Genomic DNA, 19,240 nt, shown 5'->3' with positions numbered 1-19,240 from the left:
TTGTCACGTGATGATATCAGGTGAATTGAAATTTTGAGCCACTGTGGTATGCGTGGTCAATTTATAATTAGCATAAATACACTTAATGATAATAAAACGAGATAGTAAAATTGAAATAAAATGTAATAATTATTTTAATATCATTAGAGTACTAAGCCTGTTCTACCAGGCACTAAAGTCCATTAAGCTTTGCCAGTAATAAAATGATAAGTAAACATAATTTGGGAGTATAAAAATTAGCAAAGTCCATTCATTCCTGATTTGCCTGCAAAAACAAAGTCCATGTCACTTTGTCAAAAATATATACATATTTACAATCACCACTTGGCATTGTGGTGAATTTAAGTAGGTCTTTTTACCACACTTTCCACTGTTGGGTCGTAATTCACTGTTTCACATAATGTGCTGTAGGATGAATTTTGCAATCTTTCAAAAACATTGTGTGCTTCCATTAGAATTTGCTCCGGAATAGGCTTGATGTTAAAGTTTGCATGGATAATTGCATTTCACACAAACCAAGGGACATTCATCATGGCTCAGAGTATTCTACTTGTATTTTGTAGAGCTGTAATTTTTCTTCTTCCAACTTTAATAGCAATGGCCCAAGCAGGGGCTGTGTATAGTAGAATCGGATGGATTAAAGTAAAACAAAGCATTCTTTTCACTCTGATGTTGAGTCTGAATTTTCTTCCTAGCAAATTGTATAGGGCCATGAAGGCTCCATTAGCTTCGTTTACTTGATAAATAACGTGATCTTTGAAGGAAAGGTGGTTCTCTAAGATGACACTCAAATATTTTACAAAACTGGAAACCAGAATAACTTTGTTGAAGACTTTTATTTCAGAGTTCTTATAACAGTATTATATATAATAATATTTATTTCAGAGTTATTATATATTTCAGAGTTTATTTCAGAGCACATATATCTTCGATATCATCTGATTTGAACTATACTGCATTTTGATGAATTTATTTTTATTTTCCAAAGTTGACACCAGAAGGAGACAATGCTGACATCTAACTGCAAGTTGTCTAGGGCGATCTGGTTGTTTTTAGATTTGAAAAGAATAAATTTATCATCTCCATATTTGAGAATCTTTGAATTTAATGGATTAGGCAAGTCGTTAATATATAACTTAAATAATTTTGAAACAATGATCGAGACCTGAGGGATGGTACTTTGAATTATTTTCTTTTGAGAGAGGGAATTTCCAACTCATATACCTGGAAAGTTCTTCTCTTAAGGAATGAAATTATAAGTTTGATAAAACTGATTGGTAATCTAACTTATAAGATGTGTTAATTGATTCTTTATATAATCTTTCGTCAATGCTAGAGCTCTGATCAGCATATGTCACATGATAACTCATTACTCAGAAATAGATATCACTAATATTCTCACTAATCAACTTGAAGAAACTTTTAAACCAAATCCCTCAAATGACTTACAGCACAAAGAAGTTATGCAGTTTGTAAATTACGCAATCATGCCATACTTTGTCGATAAGTGGTGACTCCGGCTTTATGGAAAAGGGATTAGAAATATATTCCACTAGATTTACAACTTGGCAAGTCATACTATGACCTTTATCTATTAGATCTAGATGTTACAGGTTTTCAGTTAATCTTTGATTCAGAACTCATTTAAAGCTTTACCGATTGCTGACAGGAGACTAATTGGTCTATAGCTTGAAGTTTCATATGGATTTTTTTCTAGTTTTAAGATCATAATTATTATAGAGTGCTCCCAGTGTTGCGGATAATAGCAGCTTCTTATACAGGCATTAAATATGTTAGCTAAAAGAATGAGACATCTTGAGGGAAGAGCTTTTAGTGATTGGTTGTTAATTCCAACATAATCGTGAGCTTTCTTAACTTTAAGTTTCTTGATAAATTTCCGTCCTTTGCCAGTGGAGATAAAAGGAATGAAATTTGAGTTTTCTCTTGATTTAACCCCTTCGCGCCGACTGTCACGTATATGTGCCAACAACGAACACACTTATCTACCGGTCAACACGCAGGCGTGCCAGAGCATTTTTGCGGTTACTACCAACTGTCACGTATTTGTGCCAGTACCCTGGAACGTTTTTCAAACTATAATTTCTGCCACAAGATGGCACTGCATGTCCATATGGTTTCAGATACATGTACATTAGACCTTCTACTCGAAATGAGAGAAGCATGACTCACATACACGTGTTTTTGATTATATAAACAAACGGGGAACTAAATGTTTCCGAATGGCATGATTTATGATGTCTCTTTAAATCGCACTTTATTCGCATGTGGTAGTTGTTTATTGTAAGTTTTATATGCGCTAAAGCGTTGAGTATTTCGGTTTACAGTTCAGTTTTTAGAAAATAATTAGATCTTGTTAGACATGAATTCTTTCTATTTTACCGTTTCAATGTCGAAGCATCGAAAATGTTTAACAGAGCATGAAATAGCAGAAATGATGCAAAATATTTCAGATATTGATTCTGAAATTCTGATATTCTGATATTGATTCAGAAAGATTAACTGAAAGACATTTTCCAAAACTTTGTTCAGAAGAGACTGATAAGAAAATGAGACGACGATGCTTCGTTCGTTCACATTTCCGGAAAAATCCTCCAAAACGGCAAATGAGTTATTACGAGTTCCAGGAATGTAACGTAGGACTGTGTGTAGATCCCTGTTTTCAAATTTTTCATACGAAAAGAGAATTTTAAGTAATATATTTAGTTTTCAGATGTATAATGTTAAAAGTCATAAAATGGTGAGTAATTAAAATAAAATGTGTAAAATATGCATTTAAACAAGAAATAAGGTAATTAAAGTATATATATAAAAATATCTATAAAGCATAAGCCATTTAAATACTCTATAGAGCATTATTAAACAATGCGTTGATACTTCGGAAATTTCATGGATTTTGGCTTAGTAGCAAAAACGCCCCCGGCCCTGGAGAGACGCTCGCGGAAGACACTGCCGGCCTCCGCGATAAGCGCGCGTTTTCGCTACCCGGCTCGAAGGGGTTAACAATATTTACAAGTATTTTCGACTTTTTTTGTGCAAGTTTTTTTTTTTCTTCCCCTCCCTCATTTGGGGGGGGGGTTTGGTTTAAAAATTTCTTCAAGTTGATTAGTGAGGATATTAGTGATATCTATTTCTGAGTAATAAGTTGTTATCATGTGACATATGCTGATCAGAGCTCTACCATTGACCAAAGATTATATAAAGAATCAATTAACACATCTTATAAGTTAGATTTATATTTCCTATATTCTAAGTAGTAGATTTACAGGTAAGAAAAACAGAAATTGTTGTTTAAAAGATACATAAATAATGCTTTAATGTAACTATCTATAACCAAGTTCATATACTTTACATTGCTAAATCATTCGTCTGTCAGTACGTGTTTAAATTAATACAATTTTACAAAACACTGCAGATGTTATAAACAATACTAATATTACTCATAAAAAGCTTTTGTCAATAGATTTGTATGCATTTTACATTAGCAAATGATAAAATAGACTAGTATTTACAGACACCTACATTACTGATTTAATTTTTCCAATACATTGCATAGTTTATCTGCGAGTTTTTAAAACCACAGATATTTTCTAATATATAGAGAGAAATAAAGTTCAATTCAAATCTATATTGTTTGAGGGCTAACCATATTTATTTTCTACAGAGAAAGAATGTCCTTATGCACCTTTGTCAAGCTGAGGTGGAGGTCTATATTTATATCCTGGTTGACTCCAAAATACTGGAACCGAGCCTCGCACTTGTACAAAAGAAACAACATGGGAAGAATATTCAAATATCTGTTCTGTCTCAACATAATTAGCACATTTTCCTGATTCATCAACTCCTCTGCGTTTGTAACGGGTTCCGGCTCGATGCCGACTCCTTCGAGAAATTAGAATCATGGTATAATTTTTACCAATACATTCTGGTAAATGAGCAGGTGGCTGAAAAAACCTTGCTCCTTCAGCAGAGAGAGATTCTGCATCGTCAACTGTATCAATCCAGCACTGCTCAATTTGTACAAAACCTTGGATAACAGGCACTATCCAAGGATCGCATAAAGGATCCTAAAAATTTAAAAAAGAATTTAAGATACAGTTGAATTCAAGTATTTAAATTTTATACAATTCAATTGAAATTCAAAAATATACAAAAAATGTTATAAAACTAATATTGTTTTCACAGTATTACAAAACTTGAAATTATGTAGGCTGATTAAAAAGTCTTGAAACATTCTTTTATTCAGAAATCAGGTAATTTCTACTCTACAGGCCTATTTTCTCCTCCCCCCCCCAGTTTGAATTTTTGAATTACACTTTTCATAGCATTTTATAAAATTCAAAAACATGAAATAGACAATTTTGTGACCTCCTTTTTAGCACTGTAGTTGTGGTATTTTTTACTTCATCTGAAGAGAATCCTCTTTACACCTGATTGCCTGTACAATGCTGAGAACACCTAGAAATCCTATGTCAGAACACCTAGAAACCATATGTCAGAAAAACTATATCTAATTTTATAAACTGATTTTAAATAGCACAACTGATGCCAGTAAATGCTGCCAGACATCATCCTGGAAAAGAACCACTATTTTAGACACAAATCTGGTCTTTTCTCCCTTATGGTTCCATGAAAATAATTTTCAATATGTTTACATAACAGTCACTGTTCACTACCTGCTCATATATGGATATATACACATAGTGGATAATGTTACTGCATGTATGGATATATACACATAGTGGATAACCTAAAAGAATAATATGATATGGAATAATATCCATTCCATAATGGATAGCTAATCGAATCATATATTATTATAATAATACCAATGAATCATATACAGTACAAAGTCCAAGATCCGGACATCCAGTAACTGGAATGGTCTAAAATCCGGACCTCAAAGCCACCACCAACATTTTTTGTGTGTGTGTGTGTGTGCTTCATGTATGAGCATTTGATTCCCCCTGTGCATAATATAACATGTGAAGAATCCTAATTTTTAATTTCACTTCCCCACTTAATAAAATACTTCGTTATTGAAGAAATAATCATTTTAGCATAAATTTGTATGATCAATAATTTGGCTCCATAGCTGCGTATTTTCTACATAGACACATCGTTGATTTTACACCTACTAATATTTTATATCCCTGACGTTAACCTGGCGAATCATTATTTATTATATTTTGCTTTCATCACGTCATGTTTATCAACAGATGACAACTTGAGTAATGACTCATGTAGTAATGCATAAACAATTTTTTTATGTTAGTAATTTAAGAAAGAGTATGGTAACCTTTTATATTGGCATTATGCTTGGCAATGATTACAGATTTAAGTTAAATGCACAAAGAAATGTTGACAGGAAAATTTTAACAAAACTTTCTTTCCATAGGCTAAAAACAGATTTTGTTAATGATACTCATTGGCCAAAACATTACATTTAATGCTATTTAAATTAAGAATAACTGATTTGTTTTTCAAACCCAGAACCAGCCCCAGAGCTCATACGGCCACACCGAGCAGCAAAGTTTAGGAAAGACATAGGGAGGTGCTTTGTAGCAGAATTTAGGACCCGCAGAGACTGCATCAGGCAATAAGATTTCTAGCACCGGCTCTCAATAAGCCTTCAGTATATGTGGGAATTTATTTTTTCAGGACCCAGATATGCCTTAAGCTTGTGCAAGGAATAGACATAAGTAAAATAAATAACTAAACTAATACAATTCGGGCTTAAACTGTCTTAGTGCATGATAGAAGTAAGATAAAATTTAGCGGAGCAACTTGCCTTTAGTCGCCAATCTCATGATACATAGCCAAATATGTACAGTGAACGACAGCTAAATTTTATGATGATAGCCTCGAATCTGAAGGTTTTCAGACATCAGAAACCAAAGGTGAAATTTTCTAAATAATGGATTTTGTAAAGAAATGTGGAGAACCAGGAATAACTAAAGATGATATAAAAGAAGGTTTTTATTGTGATGACAATGCTCCTCAATCATCAATCAACAAATGGCGAAATCTGTAGTATCGTTCTAAATCCAGAAAATACCGCTACTGATAGTAAAGAAAATGACAGAGAGGTTATCAACAATGGAACTTTGTAACTGAACAAGAAATTATGTCTGTCTATAGAATTAAAGAAAAAGTATTAGCACAAAAAACAAAGCAACTTAAACAACTTGAAAGAAATGTTTAGTAAAGTAAACAAGTTTTTCCCCCCCCCTAAATTTTTAGCATATGGAATGTTTAAGTAATTTTAAGCTTTTTTTCCTAAATTTTGATACCCTTTAGATCATAAATGCTTCATTATTTCATAAATCATGATTTCATATTTTTAATTTATTTCATAAATCATGATTTCATATTTTTTATTTTATTATCTCCGCATGACATCTTACTAGATTTAAAATGATGATCTAATATCTGGAAAAATCCCAAATCCAGCATCACGGAAGTCTCGACGGGTCCAGATCTCGGACTTTTGATTCCCCCGCCTTTGCATACTGTATCATCATAATATTATAATACAGACACACCGGACAAAGGACCTCCATCACAAGTCCTCAATATATGGGACCCATTCAGAGTTTGGGGTATCCAACGTCTGTGGGATCTCGTTCTCGTGGGCGCAACCCCCGCTGTCTGTACCCGGCTTTTACTAAGCATTGGGCAGAACAGTAATGTTGCGAAGTTAATACGTTGTCACCTTGCCTCCGGGCACCACTCCATTGGCAAAACCACATTGTAAAAAGGTGCTCTGTCCGCTTTGTCAGTCCCCGCCACGAGAACTGAATGGAGTCAAACCAGTCGACACATCTTCCATATAGCTCCAGCACAGCTGAAGGAACAGACATGACAGTACCAGTACGGTCCCTGCCAAGCCTGAACCAATCTGAGTACAATACTCGGGCTCTAGTCCTGTGAAGTCAAATTATATACCCCCTTGGTTGAGACTGCCTAGGTACAGATCCTAACCAGCACTTCCCATGCGTTCGCCTGAGTCAACCCCCCCCCCCCGGGGGGAATATTATAATAAAGTCCAAAGTCCAAAATCTGAACGTCCATTATCCGGAATGATCTAAAATCCAGACGTCAAAACCACCAACAATTTTTTTCTCGTTGGCTTTATGCATGCGAATTTGATTCCCCCCCCCCTTTGCATAATAAAGTATCTGGAGAGTCCCGATTCTTAATTTCACTTCAACACTACATAAAATACCTTGTTATTGAAGAAATAATCATTTTAGCATAAATTTCTATGATCAGTAATTTGGCTACATTGCATATCTGCTTGGCACACATCTCAAACCAAAACATTCCACATAGATACATCGTTGATCTGATGCCAACCTGGCGAATCATTATTTATTATACTTTCCTTTCATTACCGCATGTTTATCAAAACATGACACTTGGGTAATGACTCATGTAGCGATGCCAAAATATTTTTTATGTTAGTAATTGAATAATAAAGGAGTATGGCAACCTTTTATGTTGACATTACGCTTGGCGATGATTACAGATTTAAGTTAAATGTGCTAAAAAATGTTAACGAGGAAATATTTACCCGAAATTTCTTTCCATATGCTAAAAATAGATTTTGTTGATGACACTCATAGACCCAAAGATTACATTTAAGGCTATTTGAATTAAGAATAACTGATTTGTTATTCACATAAACCCAAAACCAGCATCAGGGCTTTTATGGCCGCACTGAGTTGCAGAATTTTAGACCCACAGAGACTGCATCGGGCGATAAGATATCTAGCGCCGGCCCTCAATAAGGCTTAAGTATATGTGAGAATTTATTTATTCAGAACTCTGATAAGCCTTAAGCATGTGCAAGAAATAGACATAAATATAATAAATAAATAAACTAATACAATTCATGCTTAATTGTCTCAGTGCACAATAGAAGCAAGATAAAATTTAACGGAACAACTTGTCGTTAGTTGCTAAGCTCATGATACATAGCCCAATATGCATATGAAGGATAGCTAAATTTGATGATGATAGCCGCTAATTTTAAAGATTTTTGGATATCGCAAAACAAACGTTAAATTTTCCAATTAACGGATTTTGTAAAGAACTGTGGAGAAGTGGTAATAAATGAAGATGATATAAAAGAAGTTCTTCAGTGTGATGACAATTCTTGTCAATCAACAATCAATTAATTAATCAATCTGTAGTATGGTTCTAGATCAATAAAATCTGCTACCGATAGTGAAGAAAGTGACATAGACATTGCTGAAAACGAAAACATTTCAATTGATAAGTTAGTCGAAATTCTCGAAACAGCAGTTACAGGACTTCAACAATGTAACTAAACAAGAGATTATGACTGTCTTTATAATTACTGAATTAAAGAGAAAGTATTAGCACAAAAAATGAAGCAACTTAAACAGCTTACATCGAAAGAAGTGTTTAATAAGCTAAACAAATATTAAGCTTTTTTTTTTTTTTTTTTTGTAAATTTTGATATCCTTCAGATCATAAATACTTCATTATTTCATAAATCACGATTTCATATTTTTAATTTTATAATTTCTACATGCTATCGGACCAGATTTAAACTGATGATATAATATCCGGAAAAATCCCACATCTGGAATCGCCGAAGTCCCGACGAGTCTGGATTTCGGACTTTGTACTATATATGCTTCATTGATTAATGATGTGCTACTACAATGTAGTGCCCCTAAAACTGAAATACTGAGGCATTTACTTCATTAATATATGTGTACTGAAAAGTTTCAGATGTTGTATTATGGTTTCCCTCAAACCTGACACAAAATTCAACAACACATCTGCTGAATAATCATAGAAATGTCTTCCTACACCAAAAAACGTTTTGGATAATCAGTAACTGTGAACAAATATTGAAGACACTAGTTGGCCAACTGCAGATTTAAATGTCTTCTAGTGTAACCTTTAAAAAACTTTGTATAGGTTTGGCACCTCGAATATCAAAAAAGGGAACCAGAGGTAGTTCCAAAATTTCTCTAAAGATGTATTTTGTTTCAATTCTCTTTCTTAATCACACGCAAATGTTGCCTTGATAATTAATATGTATAATTATTCAAAAATGGCAAACATGAATTTAAATAATTATAGCTGATAGATTACAAATAAAACAAAATATTTTATAATACTTTCTGACAGGCTAGAATGCCATTAAAAACACATGTATTACACACATATTCTTTCTGTCATTAGATGCATTTCAATAATTAATAATTAATACCATATTAAAATATTGTAACAAATTACTTAATCATTGGGACAAACTAATATTCATGCCAATGCATGAATATTAATAAAAAGAATTAACAGATTACTTTAAAAAATATTTGTGCCTTTTATACTTCAGAATCTCACTCAAATACTACTCAAGAATATGTATCCCTCAAAGAAGACTTTGTTCCATTTAATATATTACCTTGTTTTTATAAAAAACAAACTTTACAATTAATTCAGATTGAACAAGGTAATATATTAAATGGAACAAAGTCTTCTTTGAGGGATACATATTCTTGAGTAGTATTTGAGTGAGATTCTGAAGTATAAAAGGCACAAATATTTTTTAAAGTAATCTGTTAATTCTTTTTATTAATATTCATGCATTGGCATGAATATTAGTTTGTCCCAATGATTAAGTAATTTGTTACAATATTTTAATATGGTATTAATTATTAATTATTGAAATGAATCTAATGACAGAAAGAATATGTGTGTAATACATGTGTTTTTAATGGCATTCTAGCCTGTCAGAAAGTATTATAAAATATTTTGTTTTATTTGTAATCTATCAGCTATAATTATTTAAATTCATGTTTGCCATTTTTGAATAATTATACATATTAATTATCAAGGCAACATTTGCGTGTGATTAAGAAAGAGAATTGAAACAAAATACATCTTTAGAGAAATTTTGGAACTACCTCTGGTTCCCTTTTTTGATATTCGAGGTGCCAAACCTATACAAAGTTTTTTAAAGGTTACACTAGAAGACATTTAAATCTGCAGTTGGCCAACTAGTGTCTTCAATATTTGTTCACAGTTACTGATTATCCAAAACGTTTTTTGGTGTAGGAAGACATTTCTATGATTATTCAGCAGATGTGTTGTTGAATTTTGTGTCAGGTTTGAGGGAAACCATAATACAACATCTGAAACTTTTCAGTACACATATATTAATGAAGTAAATGCCTCAGTATTTCAGTTTTAGGGGCACTACATTGTAGTAGCACATCATTAATCAATGAAGCATATATAGTACAAAGTCCGAAATCCAGACTCGTCGGGACTTCGGCGATTCCGGATGTGGGATTTTTCCGGATATTATATCATCAGTTTAAATCTGGTCCGATAGCATGTAGAAATTATAAAATTAAAAATATGAAATCGTGATTTATGAAATAATGAAGTATTTATGATCTGAAGGATATCAAAATTTACAAAAAAAAAAAAAAAAAAAAAGCTTAATATTTGTTTAGCTTATTAAACACTTCTTTCGATGTAAGCTGTTTAAGTTGCTTCATTTTTTGTGCTAATACTTTCTCTTTAATTCAGTAATTATAAAGACAGACAGTCATAATCTCTTGTTTAGTTACATTGTTGAAGTCCTGTAACTGCTGTTTCGAGAATTTCGACTAACTTATCAATTGAAATGTTTTCGTTTTCAGCAATGTCTATGTCACTTTCTTCACTATCGGTAGCAGATTTTATTGATCTAGAACCATACTACAGATTGATTAATTAATTGATTGTTGATTGACAAGAATTGTCATCACACTGAAGAACTTCTTTTATATCATCTTCATTTATTACCACTTCTCCACAGTTCTTTACAAAATCCGTTAATTGGAAAATTTAACGTTTGTTTTGCGATATCCAAAAATCTTTAAAATTAGCGGCTATCATCATCAAATTTAGCTATCCTTCATATGCATATTGGGCTATGTATCATGAGCTTAGGAAATTGTTTTCTTATGAGGATAAGCTCCAAACCTACTTGAAATGTGTCTGATAATTATCTACTAAAATAATTGAATAACATCAACTGACATTCTTTACAGTTCATTGATCAACCAGAGGCCTTTACCACTACTGATACCTTGATCAATATCTCAACCACTAAGACTTTTAACCTATTAACATATCAATTTTTCACAATAAGCATTCTTCAGATTCCATTCACATTTATAAATTTCTATATACAATACATAAATGAAAATTCACATTTTTGTTACATTAAAATTTTTTAAGAAATCACAGATACTATTAAAAATTCTCAATTTTTAAATAATTATAGCTGATAGATGCTTGTGATGCTTGATTCAAATTTCAAATCTACAAAGAGTTGAAAATATTGAAAAATTAACAAAGATCAAAAGTTTATTAATATCGACACATGCAAGGTTTTTCAGACTTCATATGAATATGATACATGTGTAACTATATTTAAAATATGAGAAATTAAATAATAATCTGAATACATCATTGGTTGATGTTCATATAACTTCTTTCAATATAGCCATTCACATTTATAATATAGTCCATAGAAGTTTATGAAATACAATATGAAAACATTACAAGTTTTATGAACTATAGTATGAAAACATCATGAACTTTAGCATGAAAACATCATACAAACATTATGCATATGATTTTAATTCAAAGGATAAAATTATTTACTGAAGTTTACCCATGAATAAAATTCCTTTTACTAAATGATTATTATTATATGTATCACTTATAGACTTTAGTATTCTTACCTGCGTGTTGATTAATTCTGATAACATATACTTGTTCCAAAAAAATCTGTCATCAACTTTTTTCCATAAAGGCAGTGTTGCATAATCTGAATTTTTTGACTGATAATACTGTCTTTGAACTGAATTAGTTACATCACCAGTATATGAATAATAGAATGAATCTGTATCTGTAAACATTTTGGTAAATTCCTGCAAAAAAAAAAAAAAAAAAGATATTGAAAATTAAGAAATTTAATTAAATTACAGATCTCACATTTTCACAGTAAATCTAGAAGATAATCCCCAGCTATACTGCTAAACCTGATTTATATGCAATGTCCAGAATTTTACGAAAGCTGTACCTTATGGCATTATCGATAGGTTTTTCATTACTCTCATAGAGACAAAATTTTCGCTACGGATAACTATTCTTATACAAGTTAATAAAAGAAATTTTTCATTATAATCTTGTATAAGAATTCAATTAATTACATTAAGCAAAACATTTCTGAATATAAAGGAAGTAAAAGAAATAAAAAAAAATATATAATCTACTAGATCAAAAATATACTAGAAAAGGAATTTTAGGTTTTGACTCCTAGGAGATAATACAATTTTCCTTGCAAAATAAAAATGAGATTAGTAATTAATTTAATTAAATACTTATATTAATCAAAATAACTGTCAGACAAATTACTTCATATTACGGTCAAAAAATTATATCTTTGGCTGATTAAATTTTAAGAGCTATTTATAGTCATTACTGAATGGTTTTAAATACACATTTTTTTTCTAGCCCTGATATGAAATAATCAGATTTTATTTCTTAAAAGATGTTCATTACCTGTCAAAGTAATGATCCCTGCTTACCCTTAGTAATGCATTATAATGCTATAATTCTGTTTAGGAAAGCTCAATAACATAAAATAGATCTGTCAAGAACTAAATGCAGTGGCTGTATGCTTTAGATATTATAGACACAATTTGCATGTGTACTACAAGCAAATAAATTATAAGTTACACATAACAGTCATACACAATAATACTGTCAATTATTTGTGTGTGGCTGCCCTATCACATTTAAGTCATCTAAATACTTTTGAAAAAACTATAGTTATGCAAGTGAATTTCAATAATAAAGTGACCATGCCAACAGCAGCTCTAATGATAAAATTCCAGTATGTTTTACCCCTGTCCCACACATACTCTCTAATATAATGAAAAATTTCATTCAAAGATTAAATGATATGATATAACATTCAATTTAACAAAGTTCACCACGCATAAAATCACAAAGCATATTCCAGTGTAGATTTCCTAACAATCACAAAAATTTATTTCAGAGAAATAGCTTTTGATATTATTCTTTATTGGAATAGCTTAGCTTTTGAAAAAGTACATTACAAAATGTCAGATGGTTTTATCTTGAGGTACAGTGCCTTGTCAGAGCTACCATATTTACATACTTATATGAACAGCATTGAACGTCTTCTATTTACATTTTTTTTTCCTGTGAAATGTTGCTTCCTCACAATTAGGAGTGCTTTGTACTCTTAACATTCTAGTTTATAAGTTTTCATTCTAAGTCTCACAAAGTACTTGAACTTATGGAAACAAACATAAAATATACAAACACAAAATAAGAGAAGTCACCATCCAGTGGGATTCATCCAACAGCCCTTTCCTTGGATTACAGCTTATTAACATAATTTTCAGTAGTAACAGGCTCTGTTACAAAATTGCAGTATCAAATGTTTGCCTCTCTTCCCTACAGACTCCTCCATAACCTGTCTATGGATCAACTGTAGATTTCTGAGAGCTAGTTTTAATAATATGAAGCCACAGGAATCCACTAGCCCTGCACTGAGTTCTTTTACTAGTAAGGTGGAAAATTTAAAGTATCCAGTACCAGCTACATGGCCCATGCTCCAAGCAAGAAATAACATGAGTGGTAACAACTTGCTCACTTCACTTGGGAAATAATAACCTTGCTGGCAGTTTTAGTGCAGATGGATGGGATATCAATCCAATAAAATGGTTCTAAAATTTCATTCCAATAATAAAACTGCATTTAAAAAAATTACCCTTTATCCTGAAAAAAGGAAGTTTCCACTGTAGCACTACCCTCCCATTATAATGAGTTTGCTTACTAAATATTTTTAACATTTATCCACCCACTCATTTTACTCTCTCTCCTCTGAAAATGTAAAGACATCACTTTAAGTTTGACAAAGGTCGAAAGGCAGATATAAACCTTATCCAGTGTCACTAAATATTATCTGGCATTTACTTCTCCTTCCACTCTGTCATGGTCCTTTCCAATAATTAATACACTTTAATTTTAAGAAACTCTTTCATATTCAAATTGTACCTGCTGCTTTTGGTACTTTCACATGATTTGCAGTTACCTTATACACTGAGGAACTTGCCAAGTTCATCACTTTGCTGATGATGACAGCTGAATATTTGAGAGGAAGGGGTAAAGTGTTGTTTTTGAGTCCTTCCTGAGGATCCAGTTTCTTTGGGATGATAATAGTACTGCTTTTTAATATATTCCTATACTATCTCAATTATAATTTCATTTAACTGTATCTAACATCAAAAAAGATACAAATATTTCCTTACCAAAAAGGGAATACTTCTCGCAGTCTTAAATACCAAACTTATGTCCAATAGCCTGAATGATTCTACACAATAACACCCCTCAGCGATTTTGTCCACAGTAGTAATACTATTACCAAATGGTTTAAAACTTGCTACAATGACCATCAAATGGCTATATGTGTACATATGTGTGGAGTAAGTCTAAAAGCTCTTGGCAAATTTAAGCAGTATATAGAGATGGGGTCAGAACACAATAATTTGAAACATAAGCTTATGGTTCCCAAAGTAATTCTGAAGTAATAAAAGTCTCTTTTAGATTGCAACACAGTATGTTACAGAACTATAAGTAATTACACAGTTCAAAGAGACTGTTGTAATACGAGTCAACTCTGTGAACATAAATAAAAAGCACATGTGAAGAGCATATGAAAAAGTAAAGTTTGTCTGATTTGTATGGTCAAATCATATTTCCAAAATAAATACAATCTGATATGGTATATAATTCAAAAGTTAATTTTGGAACTTAAGAATTTTTGATAGATTTACTAAAAAATAAATACACATGTTTAATAAATTGTATATCTCCTAAATATTGCACAGTAAAAGAAAAGTTGCAAATGAAGTAAAAACATAAAAAATAAGTATAAATAAAAAAGCATAAGTAAAATTAGTAACATAATTACAATTTAAATAGGAAGCATAATCATCACTTAACATTTTATAAATTAAACTATTAAATTAGTCCATTCATTTACCTCAATAACTCTCTTTTCTAATTTTTCTCTGTCCCGCTGTTCTTTAGGTTGCTGGGATTAAAAAATTATTATTTTTAAAAACATACTTAAATATTAATATTAAAATTTTAATAATTCCAACAAAAAAACGAAAATAATTAATCCTGTGTCAACACACTGTCATAAAATATTAAATAAAAGTACAATTAAAACTTGTTCAAAACCAGTTTAAATGTGCATTAAATTCTACAATATATAATTTTAGATACCAATTGAACAAAAAAATTACTTTCCAAAGAATTGTTTTCAGAATTTTATCTGAAACTGAATTTAATTACAGCTAAATTAATTCCATAGTCCAAAGCTTGCAATGTAATTAATATACACTGTGATACTTAGTATAAATAACAACTTAAGATCTGCATTTTTTTAATACCAAACATTCATGATTCAAGAACCTTTAAAACATAATGTTTCAATAAGATTTTATCACAAGATAGAGAATTTTTTAAGGCAAATTAGAAGTCACACACATTTTTATACTGCAAAATAAAATTAAAAACCAAATGTAACAATAAAATCGCATGCACTAAGGTATTTTTCTACGAAAATAAAGTTAAATCAGAATCAAATAACTGTTTATATAAAGGATATTTATACAGCAACTATGTAGAATGATTAAGATTACATAAATATTATTTATCAAAAACCAAGTATGTGATCCCGAAATAGATCATACATGCTGTTTGCAATATTACATCTAATAAAACTGCAGCATAATTTAATAGCAAAGCAAGCAAATTACAAGTTCACTTGAATAAATAAAATTCATAATAATTTCAACTAAAAATAAGATTAAGATTTTAAATAATTTAATAATTCAGTGACTACTATTTAAAGCAACAACACAATGTAGCTACAGTAAAAATAAATAAAAAATATAACAGATTATAGATCAAACATGCAGCAAATTTATATATGTAATCATAATATCAATGTTTTTTGTTTGAAAAAATTTCAAAAAAAATTGTCATTTTTATTTATTTTTTTATTATTTATTCATTTATTTTTAGATACCTGAAAAATTTTTTTAACTGTTTTTTTTTAAATGTGTTTGACCAAATTAATACAAATAAGATTTATTTAATGCAGCTTTCAATGAATTATGATATATTAAATGACACCATAGGATATTACATAATAATGAAACATGAAGAAATACCAAAACATTTCTGATAAGTGTAAGAGAAATTGGTCATAGTATCTATAAAAGTGATCATAATATACATATTTAAATTAATATAATATGCTCTAAATGTTGTCAAGTGGTATCAATAAATGCATTATTTGCACTGTACAAAACTTGTTTTCTCTTTTTAAAACTTAAAAAAAAAAAAAAAAAAAAAAGTTTCATACTTTAATTCAACTCCTTCAAAGATAAGTATATATATATATATATTACCTTAAGTTGTCTACATATCTCAAATGCAAGCTATGTTTTAATAAATAACAGAAAAACTCTACTTCAGAAGCTGTTACCAATAAATGACTGTTTGAATATGATTTGTCACCTTTTTACTTTTTAAAAATGTCTGAAATTATAGAATGCAAAAAATTTGAGAACTCAGGTATAAATAATTTTATTCATGTGATAATCAGAGATAAACCAACTTGAATTAGATTAATTATTCTAAGACAGATTACAATTGCATTACAAACACTGGTTTCATTAAGTTTAAACCAATTTTTAAAATCAGTTTTCTATATTATATTCAAAATTGGTATACATTTTTATCTTTTGGGAGGTACCTTTCTCGTACTGACACATGTTATATCTAGAAGAGAAGAGTGCATTCAGTAAAATATTTTAGCAGCTGAAAATTTCGGTAATACATAAGTATAAAATATAACATTATTATCTGCTTCAACAATAAAATTTACATTAACGATTTATTATTTTTTGAAAAGTTTCAAAATAATTTTTATTAATTTGTTTCATAAAAAAATGAATGTACAGTTCTTAATTTTTAATTTCATACTTATTAACTTTTTTAACAATTTATTCTGAATATCTTACTTAAAAAAATACAAACTACAGCAGCTGAGAATGACTCAGACTGCAGGACTTCTAGATGAGGTTCAAAAGAAAGAATAAAAAACTGCTCTCTATTGAAGCCAGTCAAAATTTTGGGAAATGAAAATAATGTTTACAAGGAGCAATTATTCTGTATTCATTTAAATCAGGGCAATACTACAATTCAGTATGCATTTGAAGTCAGAGAACCACTTCTAAAATTGGCCACATTAAAAAATGAGTCACTTTAACTACACTGCAGCTGGATCTTCATTAAATGCTTTCAGAAGGATAATACTTACTAATACTGAATTGTTCATTAAATTAAATCGGTTGTGAATATATATTACTTATCATATTTTCAATTCTTAAAAACTGATAAACAGAAAATAAATTCAATTTATTAAAGTTACTTAATAATGGAATTTTAACAAACAACTACCATCATATGATTCTAACATAAAATTTAAAGGCAAGTAATTTTTTATAGAATCATGTACACATATTTGTTTATAAGTTGTTTCTATAATCTTATTTAAAATGAAAACAACTTGAAATTCCAGAATAAATAATAATAATGCATTGCAAGAAACAAAAGCACATAAGTTGAATTAAATAGATGCATAGGGGAAAAAAAGGCTCCACAAAACTACAAAAATGAATTGAATGTAGGGGTAAAAAGTTCTACTTTAAAATATGAAATATTATTAGAATGTTAATGTACATTTTCAGAAGCTTGAATGTAATTCTTAGCTACAAGCTATATTTAAACTAGTCCATTTACACACAAAATGAAAATATCTATGGCATGAATAATAATAATTTTATTCAAATTTTGAGACAGAAATTATAGCCATATATCACAAAACATGCTAAAATTCAAAAAAGTAAAAACCATATACTCAGATTAAATCCAGTATTTTCACCCTAATATAATTCTAAACATTTTTGAGTAATTTTTATCATGTGAACAGCAAATTTATCATGTGATATATAAAATAAATAAATCATGTGAACAGTAAAGCATTTCTATTAAACAGAGGAAATCAATTATTACATGATGCCCCGTCACCTTTCTTAAAAATTTTTTTAAAAAAGTATATTTGGAGAAAAGCTAAAATAATATTAGTTAGAAAAGGAACTACAACATATTTTGTTAGCTGCCAGTAATGACAAAATAATCATGCAGCAGGCGATAACATACAGGCCCTCACAGAAGTCATACCTGTATCGCCAGTATCTCTGAAAACTGACTCCATGGTCCAAAATCCACTTGACTTAAAAGTACCGGAATGATTATTCTACTTGTCAGGTAAGTAACAGCTGAAATCAATGTGCTGCATACCTACAGGAAGAATTCCTTTTATGGAACTTTATGAATCTAGCTTTAGCACCAAAGAATAGGCAATTATAGATTTTAATACTAGAACAGCAAACCCATAAAAATGATTGATTTTTCATGTGGCAAAACTAATTATATATTCACTGCTGGCAATTCTAATGTTTAATTACTTAGATTATGCATACTACTAATACATGAAAAAGTCAACATTCAATTCTAAAACTATTAGCATTGAAGGTATATTTAGTTCTACTACATCTACAATGCATCATTTCAAAAGCTGGTTGTTCCAGTGTTAATAGAATATTTTTTGAGGAAATGGATATTTAGACTACTTGTTTTTCTAGCCATCTGAATTTCTTAAAAATTTTCACTAATACACCAAATTTAAGTCAATATAATATTGCTCCAGTAGCTACATCTTTTAATATTTTTATGAAATTTAGTAAAGCACTGCAAATAATAAATAATGTAAAGAAGTAAATAAAAAAAGGCCCATACAAATAAATATTACATGCAAACACTTCACAAATAAAAATAAATAAATAAATAAAGCTACTTAAATATAATGTGTTGCAAAATAACTATTATTTCACAAACCTTAAATAAGATAATTATTTTTTATTATGCTTAACTTATATCAGAACAGGTATACTTGGGGGGGGAGTGAATCTGATTTTAGTAATAAGTGTAAAATAAATTA

The 19,240-nt window shown here is 30.1% G+C and overlaps 1 protein-coding gene across 3 annotated transcripts in view; it reads right to left on the bottom strand.

Moving 5' to 3' along the window:
* sp3 (phosphatidylinositide phosphatase spermathreecae) overlaps positions 1–19,240 on the bottom strand; it is a 122,046-nt gene that overhangs the window by 78,328 nt on the left and 24,478 nt on the right. For 2 of the 3 annotated variants that reach the window (XM_085820642.1, XM_035376531.2), the window contains exons 5-7: positions 15,143–15,193; positions 11,805–11,993; positions 3,704–4,085 (exon numbers count right to left, since the gene is read on the bottom strand). In XM_085820642.1, the coding sequence (XP_085676768.1) occupies positions 3,704–4,085; positions 11,805–11,993; positions 15,143–15,193 (622 nt within the window). Of the gene's footprint in view, positions 1–3,703; positions 4,086–11,804; positions 11,994–15,142; positions 15,194–18,420; positions 18,541–19,240 lie in introns of all 3 variants that reach the window. The other variant, XM_085820629.1, reaches the window with a different exon arrangement.

This window comes from Stegodyphus dumicola, chromosome 1, assembly GCF_044657685.1.
Source record: "Stegodyphus dumicola isolate Sdum_Otavi_A_Nest chromosome 1, ASM4465768v1".
NCBI lineage: Eukaryota > Metazoa > Arthropoda > Arachnida > Araneae > Eresidae > Stegodyphus > Stegodyphus dumicola.
The sequence above is the reverse complement of the archived record's forward strand: the minus strand, read 5'-3'. Positions and strand labels throughout refer to the sequence as shown.